We start from the raw sequence: 20,366 nt of genomic DNA on the forward strand, positions 1-20,366 counted from the left end.
CAGAGCTGAGTAGTTTGTATCCAATATAAAACATGAAGGAGTCCTTCCATGGCCCAGACAAGTCACCTCTGGGTGGAAGTTTGGTACAGGAGCTGAACTACTCAGATTTGAGGTGACAGAACTGTCACGTGTGTCAGACCAGCAGCAGACACTGGAGGTTTGGTCTCCAGCATCACCACTTGCCCAAATGAGACAACTCAGAACTGAAGTTATTTATTTCTGTGGATGCTACAGTCCATTAGTCAGGAAAAGGACAGTACTGGGGGAAGGGCCCTGGCACCAACCTTTTAGAACCAAATCAATAGTCTGCATCAGTATTATGCCTGTAGTTCTTGGCTGCTCATATCACATATGTTAAAGCATGAGCCTTTGATTGTTTAAGATGCCTTCAACTTTGGGTCTTTTGAGAATCAGCCTAAGGTGATTAATTTTGAGATTTACAGAAATATTAATAAATATTTTCAGAATTCATGTTAGCACAACTCATTATTTAGAAGAGGTAAGTCATGACTTGCATTCTTTCATTTGGCAGCCAGCAGAGCTTATTACAAAGTTTGTATCTCTGGTATATCTGGTACTTCACTGATACCAGCAGCCATAATAGAATCTGTCAGCTGAATTTGATTGCATTCGAATTACCAATGCAAATGGTTATTATTAATTGGGGCAGGGCAAAGGCATTCAGTTGTAGCATGAATCATCTCCCATTGGGAGGCAGAAAACAGAGTACAATCATTTTATGCTTGAGTTGTTACAAATGCAGAGTTGTGAATACTACAAGTTGCTGTCAGGGCTGGAGACATTAGCACCAGAGTGAAGGGTCACAAGTCTGAGAGCAGTCACTCTGTATCTTACATGATTTTAATTTTGAAATTAATTTCTAATAAGATGGCTTCCTACCATGCTTCAAGTTGTGTGATTTTGATAGTTTAAGAAAAATAAATTAGCTGCATCTATTAAATAAGCTAGATAACATGGATAATCAGTGCACAAGATTTCATCTGTTGATTTTGCCTTCTGATTTTGTTTCACACAAGCAGCTTAACTGAAGCATTCTGAATTAACATTATAACTGGTAATGGAAAAGGGACTTTTAGATCACAACACATCTGGGAGAAGTGCTGTGAGGCAGAGGTTATCCTAACCCTGATGCAGGCACCCCACCTGGTTCCCCTTTTGCCTTTTTCTCTATGCCTTAACAGCTTGAACAGGGATTTGCTGCAGGTCCTTATGGACTCACTGCTCTGACTGATCCCCATCCCTTGCTTGGATGGGTTTAGCAGTATCTGAGTTTAGATGAGGCTGACTGCCTATATCCAGGATTAAACCTACTTGAATTTCAAGCAGGGGCTTGAAGGGCAACCCTTCCCTGTGTTATCAACCCAGAGTCCTCATGTTACTTTGGCCTTCTTTCTGCCACAGGGGTGTGTGGTTCTTTCAGGGTTTCATGGGTCTCTGAACATCTACACTGTTTTGTGAGATTACATAAGTATCCTTACACAATTTTAAACAATATTTTATTGAAATTTCATATCTCTGTTTTGCTGCAAGGTTACAAATTACTCATTGCACAGTCAACAAACAAGCACAATACATTATAGATAAGAAGCCACAGAAAAGTATTTTATGTATCTTTAAGAAAAGGAATATATATTTTTACTGACAACACAGTATAAAGAAAGTAGCTGGAAGGAATGAAGAAGCATCTTACATTTTGTGTAATGAAGCAAATATCAGAGCACTAGTTCTGAGAAAAGAGACTATGGATGGCAGTTTTCCAATGGCTTATGAACTCATTATAAGAAGTACTGATGGGAATTAAATGCCCTATTGAATTAATCATTTTACCAGTAAAACATGTTCTCATTACAGTCAAACAATATCAGGGAGACAGACTTCTGAATCATTAATTCCCCTTTCTACATGTATATCCAGGAGCAATATTTATTGAGAAACTATTATTTTAAAGTTGGCTTGTGTGCAACTAGCTTGTTCAACATGATTGGTAAAGAATTTGGTAACGTATAGGAGTATAATTAGAATATATTTATCAAGGAGACCATCTTATCAAAAGAATTAATGAAGCTTAATTTTGAAGCTATAAAAGAACAGGGTCCTTCCAGAAACTCTACTTGTACACAGAGTGCAGAAATGGATGGTAGGAACAGTCTCAAATTCCTCTAGAAAAAAGCTCATGTGCTGTTTTTAATCCTGTTCATGCTCAGACTTCTCTTGTTGTTAAATACTCTGTGTGTTTACAAATGCTTTCCTTAGATCAATTACACGGCTTTTATTCTACACTAAGGCTAAATTCTGTAGATGTCATATCAGTAAATAAAAATTGGTATCATGAAATCAACATTAACAGCAAGCATAATGGGAAAGCATTTACCAGCAAGCACTGGGAACTGACCATACAAAGATGTGTTGCTGCCATCTTATAATTTCATAATAAATCTCAGTAGATTTGATTAAAATGTCAGATTTGAGCCTTCAAAGAGCAGGCCTATGTCAATAACACCACATACCTTGTGTATTTCAAAACATATTCCAAACACCAAAAGAGCAGACTTATAATAAAAATATCTCTGTCTAATCTTACGTCTATGAATCCACTGGTCTGATTTTAGCCAGCTAGAATAAAAATGAAATAATAAAACATGTTATTGATAAGGATAATAATTTAAATGTCAAAAAGATTTCTACAACCCTCTTGTTGTTCTTGCTCCCATCATCATGAAAATGCTGCAAACAGCTGTCCTCAAATTATAGAAAAGTATCTACAATGCTGACTGCACCTGAATGTGAGATCTACCTCTACCCTTCAGTAATTGTCCAGTTGCCCACTGTCCTGGTCAGGGTTCAAAAATAAAGAGTTTAGTGCTGCAGGATGGGTCTCTAAAGCTAGCTGTAGGCATGCAGTTCAAACTGGAAAAGGCTCGTCACTCATCTTGTCATCTTAAAAAACAAAACAAAACAAAACCCCAAGCAAACCAGAAAAGCACTCTTCTTCATATGGCAGGGGATGGTCTTCTCTGAGTAAGAGTTCAGATATTGATGGAAGTTGTATGATTTAACAAGAAGTAATATTTGAAAACTATTTGGCACAGATGTCTTATTCATAATCTCTAGCTCCTGTGTGGAACTGCTGGTCCTGTATTCCAGTATTTATTCCACAATATGGGTACCAAAACCATGCATCAAGTATTACAGAATTTATTCTTTAAATGTGAATATTTCCCATTAACAATGTTGGTCCTGGTCCAGCCAAGGTGATACAGAATTTATCACTTGAAATTCTAAACACTTCTGCTACATCATTTATAATTTACATGATTTTTCAAGTACGCAGATGAATTTATAGAAATTATGTTTAAAATTTATTATAGTTTTCCATTAACAAACCACAGAAAGATAAGTAGTTGCATTGCAGAGTATTCTCTAGATTCCATAGATTTTATGATACATAATACAGCATTAAGCATGATACAATTGTCAGACTAAAAGGTTGTGCCACAGAAGAATACCCAAAGGACCTGGATGGCAGTGGCTGAGGCTTACGTAGGTCTAGGCGGCAGGAATTTTGTGCTTCTTGCAGAATTTCACTTTCACCTACGTCCATTACTCCAAAAGTGTCCCGCACCTACAAAAATTCAAAAGGTTGTCCCTGAAAGCCAGACTGGCACAACAGCAAAAAGCTCTATGCAGCTAGCAAATTCAATGCTATTTCAAGTTACCCAACTCAAACTGTATTGCAAAACCACATCTGAATGTGAGGAAATCAATATTATTATTCTGCTGTTTGCATTCCTATGAAGCACTTCCCAGAATTCAGCACAGATACATTACAGCAAGAATCACAGGTCTGGCTGTTCTTTGTGTTGGCTCTCTCCACATACGGAGCAAAGAAACTTATGAACTTTCTTCCCTGGAAGGAACCCACACTCTCAAGACAGAGCTTCAACATCTCTAATTTAAAAGGGAAAAAACACTGCTAGATCCCACAGATTGGTTAGGAGTGGTGAATTTGAGCCTCTTCATAATGTCAGTCTGCCACACAATGAAGTCAGCATTACGTAGATATTTTGGCAGCTTAACTGGAATAGTACAAATTTCCCTAATTTCAGTTCATCCAACATGCCCAAAAAAGACAAGTGGAAGAAAGGTCACCTTGAAATATCTGCTGTCTAGAAGGCTTTGTGTGTAATATCTTCTTACCTATCAATACCTGTCAATAAAAGTAGGAGGCAAGCAGTCTGGAAGCTTCAGCAGAGGCATTTGGAAAAGTTACCATTGAGGGGGCCCTACTCTTATCCAGTCTCCTTCCCTCCTCTCCTCCCTCATCCTTCTGGATTAATTTCCACCGTTTATACTTAAAGCTCATTGTGATCTGGTTGTTATGTTTATGGCTTGTTAGTGATCTGGACATGGCAGAAGCCTTTTGAACAGCAGCCCAATCCCATGACAAGAATTAAATTGATTTGCAGGAGTCAACATTCCTTCCTGCCCAGCGAACACAGCCAGACTGTGATGCTGGTACATCCGCAGTTTCTCCAAACCATGAAGTGATTCCATTTAGAAGTCACTGATGTGTGCTTATCAGATTACTGCAGAGAGGAAAACTTCCAAAGAGCTTTGTCTGCTCTCTCTCATTTTCCTTTATGCTGCTAATGCTCTCTTGCCTTCTTGGTTTCTTTCCCAGCGTTTGGATTTACTGAATTAGGTGTTGACATTCCCTCATATCTCTCTCATTGAACAAAAAAGACTTTCCAAAACAAAACACATAAAATGGAAAAAAAAAAAAAGGGCAAAAACCCACCCAAAAAATAAACAAAACACCAACAATTCCTCTTTCCCTCTTGGTAAGAATCAAAATTCAGTTTGGATTTTAATCTTACATTTTCTACTTCCCTGAAGACACGGAGAAAGTTCTCCCTTAAGACTCCTTTCAGTTCAGTTTCATTCCATCCTCTTCTAAGAAGTTCCTCTATCAAAGAAGGGTATTTAGAGACATCTTCCAATCCCTTGGGAAAGCTGTTGACAAGAGTGACACAAGAACATACAACACACATCACTGACAAATTGGAGAAAAAGGGTTTTAATTAGTCTTTTGCACATATTGACTTCTGAAGTGACCTGACTTTGGACCCAACTCTTCCTCTGAGAATTCAGCTCACAAACAGAAATGGAACTGGGACACAACAAAAGGCTTTTTCTTCACATAGGACCCAATAAACAGAACACAACTGGAATGAAGATGAACTTCTGTAGAGGCAAAACAACACCATGGGAGGATATAAGAACAAAAGGGGAAAAAAATAACCAGAAATTCATGTATACAGTAATCCACACTTTCCATCTGACCTTTAGAGTAAGAGGAAACAGCTGCATCACAGATGAAGTTGGGGCAATCCAATGTAACTGAGAACAAAAGGAAACCTACAAACACATTATGAGCTCTGGGGTTGGAGGCATTTTGTCAATTCTGTTGTTTACAAAGTATTTACAAAAAAAAAAAACCAATTATAATAATAATCCTGGTTGAATTAAGCCAATTGTTTAGGCAGTGGAAAGAAACTAATTCAGAGTCCTCTACTGAAGAAATTACAGAAAGCAAAACTGATCTATACCTTATGCTAATTCTTGTCAGAATAAAAAGAATTTAGAAATAAAAAGCTGTAAAACCTGCATTCAATAGTTGTTTTTAATTATATTTACACGAGATTTTGACATGGTTTTGAGATAACAAATATTTTTGTTACTTTTCTGTTCCATGAAGGTGTGGTGATAAGCATATGTCAAAAAAATCTGTGGCATTACTAGCAGGAATTAGGACCTTAACATCAGTTTAACTGATGGCCTTTGAGAAAATGCATGATAAAATGTGTCCTTTTGTTGCAAACTGTATTTTTATCTTGAACATTATCATTACAGATCTATGATATCATGGGTGCTGACACAATGGGTTTCTGTTTGTACTTTACAGATGGGAGCCTGACTCTGACTTTCACTTCCAAGCAGGGAGTGAAAGGAGAAAAAGAAAAAAGAAAAAGGAGATAATGATTTAACAGGAAGATAAAAAGCAAAAAAAAAAAAAAGTTTAAGATTACAGCAGCAAGTGCCACCCAATGAGCATTTGTTTCCTGTGCTGTAACTGCAGTAGTCCAGGAGTGAGGAGAGGTTTTGTGGTAGGCTGCTCAGAGGTTTTGAAGCTCTGTTTGCCTCAAACATTTCCCAAAAGCAGGAGTGGTTTCACAACACCCAAACTCTGTGGGCTTTCCCCATGGATAGTGGAGGAAAGAGTTTTGCAGCATCTGTCTAGACTGAACCATTTACCATATAGAGATTGAGGCAGCTTTTCTGTCATTCATCAGTGGCTTTTGGAGAAAAACAACCCCTATCACTGGTTCTGTATGCACAAACCTAGAACACACAGCTTCAGAGTTCACAGGGCCTGAGAATCCATTTCTACATTAGTAGCATGATTTCTAAAAAGAAATTATTGTACCTCTCTTTCATAAAACTTGGGTTAGTCTCATTACAAGATAATCTGATATCAGTTTTTTTAGTCTGCCTTCTTTTTTTTTCCCTTAAATTAATCAAACCCCACATGATTTAAGGAGCAAATGTCAATGTTTGTACAACTTTACTCACCGTTCCACTCCATCATAGTCACCACCAATTCCTATTGATTCTGAGCCTGCAATTTCCTTTATATGGTCAAAATGATCTGAAAGAAAATGTCAAGAAAACAACATCTAAGCACCTAGCAAAAAAGAAATATGACAGTTCACACATATTGGCACTAGGTAACAGCTCTCCTTAATCGTGGGTTCTTAATCAAATTCTTTTTTAAAACAGTGAGAAGACACCCCATCAGGCAGGAACCTTCAAAATATCAACTACACTGATTAAATGCAAATGAGGAAAGAGACATGATCATCACAGCACATTAATTCCTAACAAGTAACCCAATTATACCAATAGAATTTTCATTATCCATCACATACCTATGTTTCCCACTCTTAATTACATAGGCTTAAAGTGTTTTCCAGAAAGTAACAACTACTTTGGGATTAATGGTTGTTGGCTCTGCTTGTGAGCATCATGTCCTCCAGCTACACACACATCTTGTACCTCTTGTTATTGTTTAGTGAGTGTTAGCTCAAAAAGTAATAGAGCTGGAATAAACAAGCAGTCAAATTTACATGGCTTTGAAAATGATGCATGACCTAGGACATTAATAGAATTTATGCAAATTTGTAGAACCCACAAAAACTACAGTATATTAACATCAAACCTGCAAGGGTAGAAATAGTAACGACTTTTCTGCCACAGGCCAGTACATCTGCATTGAAAGTCACCATGATAATTCCCTTGTTCTTTTTCTGAAAGATATGAAGAGACAGGTGATGAGTGAACTCTTGTGTCCTGCAAACTTCATGGGTATCTTATGTAGAATCTTCTATACCCATCCACCAGTGAGAAAAGCAACACTAAGTCAAAGTTCAGATGGCAACAAAAGCTTTGCCTCCCTGTCCTTTCCCCTGGGTTAATTTTACCTTCACACAGAATCAGAAGTGCAGTGACTACATAACAAAAAAAAAAAAAAAAAAAAGAAAAAAGAAAAAAAAAACTCAACCAGAATTTAAAAGTATTTGAGAACACTTCATTTTTGTAGTCAAAGGCTAAACACAACCCAGAGAAAATGTCTCAGAAGCAATTGTAAGCTGCTGCTCAAGGATCTGCTTCTAAATCAAATTCAGGGATCAGAGGGAAAGTAAACATCATGATTTGAATGCACATTTGCTGCAGCCCATGCAAACATTGCCATTAAAACAAAAACCAAAACCCTCAAGAAGCAAAACCAAATTCCTTCCACCAAAAACAAACCCAAGAACCATGTCACTCACCAGTTGCTGGAGGATATCATCAGGAACATTTCTTGAGTGATTACAAACAGAAAATGCTGCTGAGTGGCTGAAAATTACTGGTGCTTTTGAAATACTGAGTGCAGCCTTTACAGTGGAGTATGAAGTATGAGATAAATCTATCAGCATACCCAGGCGATTCATCTCCTTTACCACTTCCTAAAACAGATGTACAGACAACAGTGTCAGTATTAAGTTTCCTGAAAGGAAACTGTTTAGCTGGTATATGGAAACAGATTAATTCTGCAGCTGCCAGCTAGTCATAAACATGCTGTGCCTGTACTGGTTGCTATGTACCTATTAATTCATTAGTGATTTACTCACTCAAAATTAGCCAGCATGCCACCACATGCTCAAAATTTAGAAAACTTAGTCAATCTAAACTAAGTCATTGGAAGTGTTATTCATATCTTACTACTTACACATATTAATTCATACATCTAATATGTATTAAAAAAACTGTAATTAAATTTAACACTTCTTTTACCCTAAGAAGCACCACAGGGAATTTGGTTTGACTAAACTCTGGTCACCTCCTAACTATTAAGAACTTCCAGTAATTAATTTTTAATGTCAGTTTGCTTTTGAGAAGATAAGGCCAGAAGTTATTAGTTGCATGACAGATTGCCCAGATTAGCATTTGAAAGAAATCCTTACTTGGCCAAATGCAGTCAGACCAATAACATTAGGATAAAAGTTGTGTATTCCTTTAGATGATGATTCAGACCTTGAAAAGGGGAGTGAGGGAGAAGAAATATATTATTCTGGAGAATACAGTATCAACAGCTGAAAACTCTTACACTACACACAAGAAAAATGTCACATAGACAAATGTGGGGATAATGAGCTAGGTAATAGGTATCTTGTTCAGGCAGTGCTTTTTATGTTCATAACTGCTTTCAGGTTCACTAATGTTGATTTTTGTGAAGAAATTTAGGACAAGCAGATTGTCAAGTGTCCAAACTATGATCAATACAAGCACTACATAATGGATGTAGTCTCCCATTGTACACATGGAAAATTATTTACCCCCAAAACCCATCACCTTGACTTGGTTCAAAGTCTTTTCTTTCACAGGATAAGTTTGTGTCTGGATCCATATGTCTCCCATCATGCAGCTGCCACTCCTTTGCATTACACAGTCACACAAAAATATGCACAATAGTTACCAAGGAGTGTTGCAGGAGTGTGTTAGAGTCATGTAGCGAACACCCAAGTCATAGTACATCCTCAGCGTTGCCAAACTGCTGTCAATGGAGTGGCCACCCTCTATTCCAATCAAACATGCAATCCTTCTGCTCTCAGAGATACCTGGAAAACACAAAGAAGGATGATTCCAAAGTAATTCCATGACAGATAAGAAGCCAGCATTACTGAGCACTGTAATTTAATTACATTGTCTGTGTAAATTGCAAGCAATAATAAAGACATTTTGATAGAATTGGAGCTTACAGGGTACATGTTCATATGACAAATTTTCTCATAACTGCAGTGGGCCAGGGCTGTGCACAGTTAATCGCTGTGGTTCAGAGGAAATGTTGAAGTTACTCTTTAAAGCAGGATAAGTTGTTTGCATCTCTCTGTACACACCTCCTGCAATCACATTTTTAAAAATTCTTTTACAAGAGGGAGCATCACCTTGGGAAGTCACCACAAGTTCCAGCTCTTCATAGCTGTTACACATCCTCTTGACAACATCGATTTGCTCTAAGGTCAGGCGCACAGCATCCTTGTTCTGAGCGCTGCAAAGAACATACACTGACCAAAACTGAAAGAGACATTGACAAGTAAACCAGATAACTTGTGTTTTGAATTGGAAACTTCCATTTGCTCATAGTTCAGGAGCACAGATCAAAATAACTTCCTGCAGTTTACAAGGGAGTGGTCACTAAAGCTGTTTCCCCAAAGAAAGAGTTGTGTTGCAAGGCAAGAGCACCCACTCCAGACATGGTCAAGGCCTCCTGATACACTCAGCTACTCCACAGTACATGCAGGAAAGCAAATATAAGCTTCCTTTAATTTATATATCACAAAACAAATGCTGCTGTTTTGACTAAGAGTACCTGAATTATAAAACCCAAACACTTAAACACAACTGTCATGAAAGACTGTCTGTGGGTTTTCAGTTCTATTATTTTTTTTCTTTTTCAGTATAAATAACCAACATCAGAGAGGGAAGCAAATGTAGAAATATGTTCTGAGCCCCACCACCACAGCAGTACATACCTGAGCTCCCACATAACCAGCCTGAAGTTTCACAAGGTTTGTGTGGGTCATGTTGAGTTCCCTCAAGTTGACTCTACTGAGTCTATTTTGGTAAAGTATTCTCAGCTGCAGTACAAAGTCATTGTGGCTAGAATGGCAAACAAACAGGGCTTGTGATAGAGATAAATGTTCCCTTTCTAACCCAAGTGTAATTTCTTCCACTGTTTGGAGTCCCTTACACCATTGACAATAATCCTTCCAACAATAGATGCCTGACAGTCTCTCTTCTTTTCTGCGTTTTCTGCTTCTCACCCCATCCCACCACTGAGCAGATTATGGATGTTTAGTAAGTTGGGAGTGGACACAGATGAGACAGCTGACCCCAGCTGGCCAAAGGATCTTCCAGACCATTTATGCTCAGCATATAAAGTTTGGGAGAAGGAGGAAGACTGGGGGCATTCAGAATCATGATGTTTATCTTTCCAAGAAATATTATGTGTGGTGGAGCCCTGCATCCTGGGGATGGATGAATGCCTTAGTCATGGGGAGTAGTGAATTAGTTCCTTGTCTTGCTTTGTGCATAGCTTTTGCTTTCCTTAAGCTGCCCGTGTCTCAGCTCATGAGTTTTCTCACTTTTCTGATCCTCTCCCACATCCCACCAGAGGGACAAGTGAGCAAGGACTGTGTGGGGCTCAGGTGCCAGCTGGGGTTAAACCATGACACCTAGCTAGAAAATCAAAATGGTATTTAGGGTAACAGTCCTGCATTAATCACCCTCTGAACCAAAATTCCTTCCCAAAGTATCACTGCAATGGTAGCTCAGTGCTGTGTGCTTGTAACAGCCCATGTCTCTGGCATTTCAGCATTTCCTTCTCACTTATCAGCCTCACAAAGAGGGTTTAGATGAACATATTTTATATACCCATCGATCAAACGTGCATCTTGCATCAGCTCAAGAGCTCGTTCTCTCATTGCTTTCCCACAGCTGAATGGCACAATATCAGAAAAGAACATCAGCAGCCACAACAACTTTGCCATATCTCTCTTAATTTCCATTTTCCAGTGGAAAAAGTGCTAAAGCACAGCACCACAATTGCTCACTGATGACAATGAAACAGCAAAATTTCCAGTCTGCAGAGACTGTAGGGTTAGCAGCACAGGCAATTTGAATGCTCCTCCTTCTGATAAGGCCGCTTGTGAATTCTGGGGGAGGAAAAAAAAACAAAGAAATAATAGTAAACAGAAGGGAAGGTAGCATTGGAAACTCTGAAACTGCTACATTCTCCCGAAGATTTTAGGGTCTCTGGCTATTGTGCTCTTGCACATATGACCTCTCCTTAAACTCTGCTGCTGCCACCAGCTCAGTGCTGAAGAGAACCAATTGCTCAACCAGAGCTGAGCCCACTACACCCTGGACACACAGCTCCCAAAAACAGCTTCCAAAACAGCAGAAGAAGAGTGTTTTTTCATTATTTTAACTTGCTTGTTCTCTTTCTGTGGGAAATCTCATACTGAAATGGGCACTGAAACTGTTTTCTGAGAAAGTTGAGAAGTGAACTTAAAACACAAAGAACATCAGATGAGAGGAACAGTGATTGCTAGAAACAAAACCATCCTCAAAATCCTTCCTCTGATAGTCTCAGAACTTTTTCTTTCAGAAATATGCATCAGAAATATGCATGCATTGTGAGACCCAAAAACTTTAGTGGCACAGCACTTCTACACAACCATAAAGTTTAGAGAGCAATCAGAAGTTATTTATTTTCTTCTCTGTGTCAACCATAGAGATTTTCCCTCAAATGTCAAAGCACAAATACAGACTTACCCTTTTACCACAAGTACAGACTTTGTTACCACAGGGAAAAAAAGTCCTTGTATCTCTAATCTAGAGAATGTTAAATTGGTTTGTGGCAGGTCAGCATGCAAAATGTTAAAACGACAAGGTCAAAAAACTGCCCAAGCAGAATAATTTTGACAAGTTAGTACCACAAAGGCAAATTAGTTTCTGTATGCGTCTTTTGGTTGCAAATTCCACAAGATAAAATACAGGACAGATCTGCAGCCTGAATCTCTAGAGTTCTGCCAGATCCTGACAAAAGGACTCTAAAGGATAAACTAAGATTTTATAGCTTATTATCTGCTCTTCATATACATATAGAAATTCATATAATGTGTCAGTTCAAACTGCTTAATGAGAAAGTAGCAAACCTTTTTCACATAATATCTGTTCTGAGGCTCTAAAAACTGATATACACTGTAGATTTTGATCCAAATATTTACAATTTTTTCCTGAATTCAACAGCAATTTTCAGGAAGATTTTTTCAGCAGGAATTAAGTGTTCTTCCAGTTGTATGACTGCTAAAATAAATTATTTTCATCTGTACATTACCAAATCCACTTTCTGTGTATGTCTACAAAAATACAGTTTTTTGTAGCTACAAGAATTTTCTATTTGCTGTATCAAAGTATCTTCTCAGTTTCATGCAAAATATTCTTTATACTTTGACAGTAAGACTCATTTGCCTTTGAGGCTCTTTAGGTATAAAAAAAAGATCATAATTAAATCATCATTCAGAGATCAGTACTTGAAAATTGAAGGAGTATTGCAAGCACTATACAAAATTAAGAACATGGTACATTGGCATCCCTGTTTAAACAACATTTGAAATACAAAACCCACACAGCTTTTTCCATGCTTACTGAGCAGAGCAGAGAAGTGGAAGCTGAAATAAGATTTATAGCTTTCCTTTTATTTATCTAGAGGCTCCTTGGAGCAGTTACCTTCTTCAGATAATAGAGCCGAGTCGAAATCCACATTCCGCTGTGCCGGGTACAGCAGCTAAGGCTCGGCGCTGGACCTGCCTGGCATCACAGCAGCAACCAAGAAGCTCCTGTGCTCCCTTAGCTCGTGGCACAGGCTGCACACACAGCATTTGGCATTTGGAAATTGCCACTTGCTGAGATGCAAGGTCTGTGCATGAGCTTTCAGCTCAGCTACACCCACATGGGCGCCCCACAGGGTTTCTGCTGTGCCTTGTTAAAAACCCAGCGTTTCCTCCCTCTCGTGGCAGCCTGGCTGTGCAGTCCACAATGCCTCCGTTCACCAGCAGATGATGTGTTAAAATCTCTGCTTGTATGGTTCAGAAATGGGTGCCTCTTACCACGGCATAATTTAGGTTGGAAGGGGTTTTCGGTGGGGTATCATCTAGTCCAGCCACCTGGCGCCAGGTAAGGTAGCTCCAAAGTTAGAGCAGGTTGCTCAGGACCTCACTCAGTGGAAGGTTTGATATCTTCAATGAAAAAGATCATACAACCTTTCCAGGCCCCTCTTCCAGTGTTTGTTTATTCACATTGACTATACCTAAGCCAATAAATATCTACTTCTTGTTACTATACCGGCTGTATTTTATTCAGGACTCACAGTGCCATTGTATTTTATTTACAAAGGTCAAAATAGTCACAAGGTACGGGTGACCTTTCCAAAATGAACCTACTGTGGCTTTTCATTTTCTTTTAAATATGAAAATTTGGGAACAAGGAAATACATGGAAAAACAATGATGCTAGAGTTTCACAAGAAGTGGTTTGTTTTTCATAGTTTTTAATTCACTTCATATCTTTTTACCAGAAACCAAAAGGGCATCATGTTTTTGTTTAGGATTCCATTGCAGAGAAATGACCAAGTCTTATGATGAAATCTTCCACAGACCTGTTGTGCAAGTCATGTCCTAAATGAACACACATTCATCATCAATCCTCTAGTTCCCACTAATTGCAAAACTTAAACAGAAGCCCCCACATCCCTGGGAATTCTGATGCACATTGCTAATTTGGTGAACTTCACTTATAAACATTTACTATTCACTTCTCTGGACTAGAGAGCCCTAAACCATACAAATGAAGTAACAAGAGAAAAGACAAATATTTTCTCTTTCTAATCTGAAATTTGATCCAGGTCAGAGCCATTATTATGCCAATGACAGGAAACCATCTTTCATATTGAAATTAAAGCTGCAGTTATCAGGTTCAGACTCCTTTTCCATTTGTGGTCTAGTTCTAACCCATATTTCATTTTTAATTTTAAAGTTTTCAGGTTCTCATCTCTATCTTCCAGAGTAATTAAATATCACATACCTTGCCATTTATTTTTCCCATTCTCTGAATTTTCTCTCCTTGCAAAGTCAAGTTAAATCTCTGATCTGGTTTCTACCTAAAACTGTTTTCCCACATACTTGCAGAAAAGCTAAGCTCACCAACTCCTTGTTCAACAGAAGTTTTTGCCGAGCCACTAAGCACCTTCTTCAGCTTTTAACAGCTCACTTCTTTGCAGATTCAGAACATAACTGATTTTTAAAATTACTAAATGCCAGCTTTCTTCTATAATTTTATTCCAATAGCCCTGGATTAGTGTTAGCAGCTGTCTGTGTATTATAAATGGCAATGTAGCATTTGTGATGTACATCCTTCCTGCAGAGTTCATCTGCCAAGACTGGTCTCTTGATAAGTACCCCAGGAGCTATCTTTATTGTCCAGAATGTTGCTACACAGCTGTCTCACCCTGATAATAGCTATCCCTATGTTTATAGTATGTAAAAGAACTGCAGCACTCACACTGAAATCAGCTGCTCTCAGGAGGCACAGGGATAGAATTATGTATTGGAAGTACTTTTCCCACTAGGAAGGCTTGTTCCAGCCAGAGCATCTTCATTAATTTCAGCACCTACACATGCAAACCACTGATGGTTTTTACTGTCAGCACAGATTGAACTGTAGATGACTACAGCTGGGAAAGTAGGACTTTGTACATGCAGATGCCTATTGCAGCCATTTTTAACTGCTATTTTGTTTTCTGTAAAAGTCTTCTCTTCTACCAGCTGCACTACGTAACAGCACTTCAGCATTTGGGATGGATATAGTTTTGTGTGTCAATCAGCTTCAAAACCCTACTGAAATTGCTTAGGGACAGGTCACATTGACATAGTATTGTAAGTCCTGCTTATCAAGTATTCAAACTTGCTGTCCTACTTCTGTGTGAAGATTGCAATCTCCAGGGCAGTCAGTTTGACATTTCTCGAGGGCAGGTATCAGTGTTTTAATTAGAAACTGTTATAACATGTTAGGAAGAGGCACTCCTGTATATCAGGATTTAAGTTTGCATAAAAATAGCAATACAGGCAGAATTAACTATTGCAAATTGAGTTCCAACTGTTTCTTTTACTCTTCTCAGCATTAGTTTCAGGTCCTAAAATGAAGTGAGTTCACACTCAGAGGGGGTGGTGATGGGAGGTCCTTTGGTAATTTTTATCTGTTTAAATCAGTATGGTTGCAACATATTTCTTAGATGAGACCTTATGAGAAATATTCATCTTGGGAGATCAAAGAGGTTAAAAACCAAGTCAGTAAAAAACTTCTTTTTGCCATGTTGCTCTGCTTTGGGGGTGCCTGAAGCTGCCCCAGTTTCACAGCTAATTTGACCAACATCCTGAAGGCAGTTCAGAGGGTGCCATACACTCTCAGGACATGAACATACAGAACCACATCAATTGGCACAAGTTACTAAACACAAAAGAAACAGGAAGTACCAAGACAAGTTGTTCTTTTCACAGAGGAAAGATTTCATTAAGCACATGAAGATATCACCAAAGCTCCTTAGAAAGAATCTAGAGCTGAACTTTGCCTATAGCTGACAGCAAATAGTCCTTAATGAATGCAGATACCTTTCAGGATGAACACAAATTAGTACTATTCTGACACCCATCAATGTGTCTCGTCAACAAGATTTTCTAAAAACACCAAAGCTGCTGTGGATTCTCCTGGTTCAATACTCTGAGAGAATCAATTTCTGTATTTTCTTGGAAAGAAAGGTGGAGAAAGCAGCAGTGGGAAAAAACAGCTGCAATAGGCTTATCTAGCAATTTATATTATATTTATTTTTTAATTGCATTAATATTTGCAATTGATAATGCCCAAATGGCAAAGCAAACCAAGCAAGGCTTCTGTTTGTTTAGCTATAGATTTGTTCTACAAAGGTATCAGCTATCCAAATTAACTCTTTTCATTCAAGCAAGGTGAAAGTTCTTGCCACGAGGTGGCAGGAGCTTCCCCATTAAAATAATATGTATTATTATATGTGTGTGATCTGTGATTTGATGACAAATTGCTAATTGGCAGGACTGGAGATGACTTCTGAGAACCAGGATGCAAACTAGCTTGTTTCAGACAGGTGGGCTCTTTTATTTGGAGGTTGTTCTCCCACCCAAGGAAATAAAAAGAAAAATTTTCTCCTTTGAAAGGCAGTTGAAGAGGTCATGAAAGCCTCAAGGACAACAGAAGTTGTTGCCTACTCAGTTTGAGAATTTTATCTGAAAAGGCTTCCAGAACACTTAAAAGCAAAAAATAAAAAAAAATCCTGTTTAAAAGCAGAATACTCAAAGCTCTTCCAGTTCCCACTCCAATTTTCCAGGAAGAGCAAAGCCTTACATATCTATTTAAAGCAGTTGCTGCCCTCGTGGCATTAAGCACCCACAGCCAGTCAGGGCTCCACTGAATGCCATGGTTCCTGTTTAGCACAGGTTTCTGAGAAAAGCCACTCATTTTGGTATCAATGAGAAAATCCAATTTAGAGCAAGTATTCTTAGCTTCATTTTTACCAGCTAATAATGGGTCCATTTTTTTATTTTTCTTCATGTTTCAAATACTTAGCTTTGAGTTTTGGAGGGATGTTTAAAAATTGTCATCCTTGCCTGATGTGCAGATGGCATCCAGGTAATCCTTGAGCAAGATCTGATTTCTTATTCATTCCTATGCTTATGAGTAGAAGCTCTCAAACACCTTTAACTGCAAGCTTGTCAGCACATGCTAGGATGTTAGAAGAGGATATAGCAGCTTTCTAAATAATCAGTTGTGTGCCAGTCTCTTTGTTAGCAATTCTGAAAGGCTTAAGCAATTACTTCTCTTTGCTGTGTATCTGCAAACAGCTGTGCTGTGCACACATACAGGTAGTGTTTATTTCCTACCTCAGAAGCATTATGAAGCTAAATGGAGTATGGAAATAAATTGACTGGTTGTGTCTCTTGTTCATACCACATTGAACAAACTGGAAACTAAGTAAAGTTGCCCATTCAGTCTGTCAGAGACTTTCAGAAAGATCTAGAATTTGCTGCGATTGTTTTGAGTCAGCTGCCTCAGAATCTGACAGAAAGCACAATCAGATGCTCTTAAACACTCAGAGCTGTGTGGAAATAAGCGGTCCTAAGTATAATTTTTTTTTTTTTTTTTTTTTTTTTAATGTTAGTGTTAAGAAACTTCCAAGTCATTTTGTTTTGGGATTGTTTTGTTAGATCAGAAAATGTATCAGCATAGGATCCATTTTTTCTGAGGTGTTTTTCACAACATATTGTGATGCTTAAGAAGAGGTTTCTTTAATTGAGAAATTTAGCAGTAATTTCAATGAGGCAGTAGACAGAAATTTGCTGTGGTTCTATTGGAAAGAGAATTCCCTCCCAGCAATGAGAGAAAATCACCATGGAAACTTTTTGCTAAGATGGTATTAAAGAACAGCATGTACACTTAGATCTCTCCTTTTGTAATAGGTAGCATTTTGTGATACAGTCTGGAGTGACTGAGTAAAAGGGTTATTTGCACATGAGGCACCAAGACTTTCTCAGAACTATTTCAGGATTCTGTTATGCTGCAGAGCTGGCCAGTTGACAGCAAATCTTGTTACACATAGAAAAGTGTGAAGAGATGAGTGGACAAGTGATTTTACCCAAGTTTGGTAAAGTCAAGTTGATACACACACAGAAAAAACAGATTTGTGAACTGGCCTTAAATCAGTTTATCACCATGAGAAGCTAACTAAATGTTCTCATATTGTCATAGAACAATCTGGTTTTCAAACCAGGATGGACCAAGCTCACACACTCAGTTGAAGTAGTAGTATCTCCTTACCTTCCTTATAAACACCAGGTCTGGTACTGAACAGGGGAGCAGCACCTCTCCAGGGTGACACTGTGCTCCTGGCTTCCACAGCACAAGTGTGTCTCAAACTGTGCACTTGGATCTGACTGTCCTTTATATAGAGGCACAGATGTATTTACAAATAAATCCCATTAGGACCCAGATAAAGACATCATGTTCTTCTGTGTTAAGGCCAAACTGTAAGAGATCACTCTCATCACTTTGTCTCCTCTGACTTCACAGAGGAGCTGTGCACAAAACCACAGGGAGAATACAGGAAGAAATACATTGTCTGGAATCTGTTGGCATAAGCCAGAATATGTTCCTTATTCCCTACAGAATACTAAACAAATATTTACAAGCATTCTGTTTTGAGGTTTATTATGGTTTTGACATATTCCTGTTGTAATTTCATATGTGTCTGCCAACACTGCATGCCAAACAGACTTCTCTTTTTATAACTTGATTCCAACATAATGTCTGTTAGAACCAAAATCAAGATTTTTTACTTAGTTGGTCATAAATTAATAACAAACTTTGCTAAACAATTTTACCTGCCTTATCAAAAATTATACTGCAGAAGAAAGTTTGGAAACAGTGTGGATATAATGCTTTTGGCTCTTTAAATGAAGCTGTTCTATTTTTTATTATAAATTCTAGATAAGGCAAAAGGAATTTGCAGGGTATTTGTAACCAGCTACATGTCCAGTAAGGATGACACAGAAAAGTCATGTGAGGACTTAATGGCCAGAGTGCGATACATAAATTCAATTTTGATCCTTCACTGAAGAGACTCAAAGGTTACAGCTCACAAAAGGTGAAAATATTTACTTTATTCTGGCCCTGGGATTTTTGTAGTTGCTGCAGCACTTCATCATAGCTCCTCCATGAGCAATGCTACCCCGCACAGCTGGGCTGGGGGCCTGGTGGACAAGTAACTCTTAGGGGGATGAAGGTTTAAGTTTCTTCAGGAGCTATCTAGATGCAACTCAGGAAAAGGATTCTGTGGAGTTGGAAAGGAATTTAATCTGGGTTCTCATTTTTGGGCACAGATATGCAGAGCAGTCAACAGGACCTCCTGCCTCTCTTGGGGTCATACTTCAAGAGGAATGGCCACTGCACCTTTTCTTTCCACTCGGATCATAACTGGAAAGGGTTGGTGTGAGGCAAGGGCAAAGATTTCTGACCTACCACTGCTTGCTTCCCAGTTGCATCTAGGTAGCTCACTAGTCAGCATAAAGGGCTTTTCAGCCTGAATCAGCCTTTCAAAAAGCTGCTGAACCTAAAGCCACAAACAGGCTTTTCATCTGGCTGTTTGTTTTTCTTTAAATGGATCTGAATCTGAGATGTAACCCACATTCTCCAGAGAGGCAGAAAAGTGTGACGGTGAGGTTCTTGCTTGCTGTTATGTTTCAGTGCCCTCCTTCCACTCTGAAGTCAAGAGGCTTAGAGAGCTGATGCACAAGTATCAAAAAGCTGAACCATGACTCACAAAACAGTAGGAGTGGTTTACAACATACCTGATATTCAGTGCAATTAGGAGCTGAAGCATCCATTAGCAATCAGAAAATGGACAAATTAGTTTGTACCTAGACAAGCTAAAAATGCTACCATTTAAATGCTACTACTTAATCTTTTGAGTTTTCTTTCCCCCACCCTTATTCTTAGGGTTGACATTCTCCCACTCTTCTCCTTACTCTGGGATTGCAAATTTGTTCATAGAGGTCCTCTCTCAACAAGACACATCTAATGCCTGTTTAGTCAGGGATGAAAATCCAGTGCTTTTAGCCCAAATCAACTCAGACAAAAGCAACAGCATCTGGCTTCCAGTTCATTCTTGATCTTGATCATTAGTGATGGCTGTCAGACTTCTATATTTTTTTCCTCTCACAGAGATTATTCCGTGTCTTTTTGCTCTGTCCTCCCGCTCATGTTTAAATATTTGTTGTCTTCCTCTAAAAAGCAGTAGAATTTCTAAAGAACAGTATAATTTTTACAGCTGAGATATTTCATGCAGCTCAATCCACAGGGCATTAAAATTGTTTCTGGTTTCCAAGTGAAGCACTGTGAATTTTAAAATACCACATATAATGTGAGTGTACCCAGCAAAGTAGACACTACAGGTTCACTTGCTATCTATGCTCTTGTAGTTATTCAAGACTTGACCTTCTGCTAGTTGGAATAATGGACAGGTCTTAAGGCAAGTACTTTGTCTTGGCATGGTCAGTTCCCTTCTGACTGTATTTGGATTGAGAATTCTCAGGGATTGCA

General features: G+C 38.5%; 1 protein-coding gene across 2 annotated transcripts; it reads right to left on the bottom strand.

The window, feature by feature from the left end:
• Positions 1-1,490: 1,490 nt before the first annotated feature.
• LOC110484426 (dipeptidase 2) lies at positions 1,491-15,760 on the bottom strand. Of its 2 annotated transcripts, none has more exons than XM_085589625.1 (11): positions 14,271-15,760; positions 11,059-11,339; positions 10,158-10,284; positions 9,570-9,699; positions 9,101-9,242; positions 8,589-8,658; positions 7,914-8,090; positions 7,301-7,388; positions 6,655-6,730; positions 4,899-5,034; positions 1,491-3,643 (listed from the first exon to the last, which is right to left on the bottom strand). In XM_085589625.1, the coding sequence occupies exons 2-11, from the start codon at positions 11,190-11,192 to the stop codon at positions 3,458-3,460; spliced, it is 1,266 nt and encodes a 421-aa protein (XP_085445751.1). In that variant the 5' UTR covers positions 11,193-11,339; positions 14,271-15,760; the 3' UTR covers positions 1,491-3,457. The 2 variants fall into 2 exon arrangements, with proteins under 2 accessions (XP_085445751.1, XP_085445750.1); XM_085589624.1 differs by lacking the exon at positions 14,271-15,760 and adding an exon at positions 12,919-14,209.
• Between the last annotated feature and the right edge of the window lie 4,606 nt (positions 15,761-20,366).

The sequence above is a fragment of the Lonchura striata genome, chromosome 11 (assembly GCF_050655825.1).
Source record: "Lonchura striata isolate lonStrDom1 chromosome 11, ASM5065582v1, whole genome shotgun sequence".
NCBI lineage: Eukaryota > Metazoa > Chordata > Aves > Passeriformes > Estrildidae > Lonchura > Lonchura striata.

Excerpts from the sequence above, each read along its gene's own strand:
- LOC110484426 (XM_085589625.1), bottom strand. The coding sequence starts at position 11,192 with ATGGAAATTAAGAGAGATATGGCAAAGTTGTTGTGGCTGCTGATGTTC. Across the intron at positions 8,091-8,588 it reads GTCTGACTGCATTTGGCCAA|GAAGTGGTAAAGGAGATGAA; the intron begins GTAAGGATTTCT and ends CATCTGTTTTAG. Across the intron at positions 3,644-4,898 it reads TCTTCAGGGAAGTAGAAAAT|GTGCGGGACACTTTTGGAGT; the intron begins GTAAGATTAAAA and ends GAATTTTTGTAG.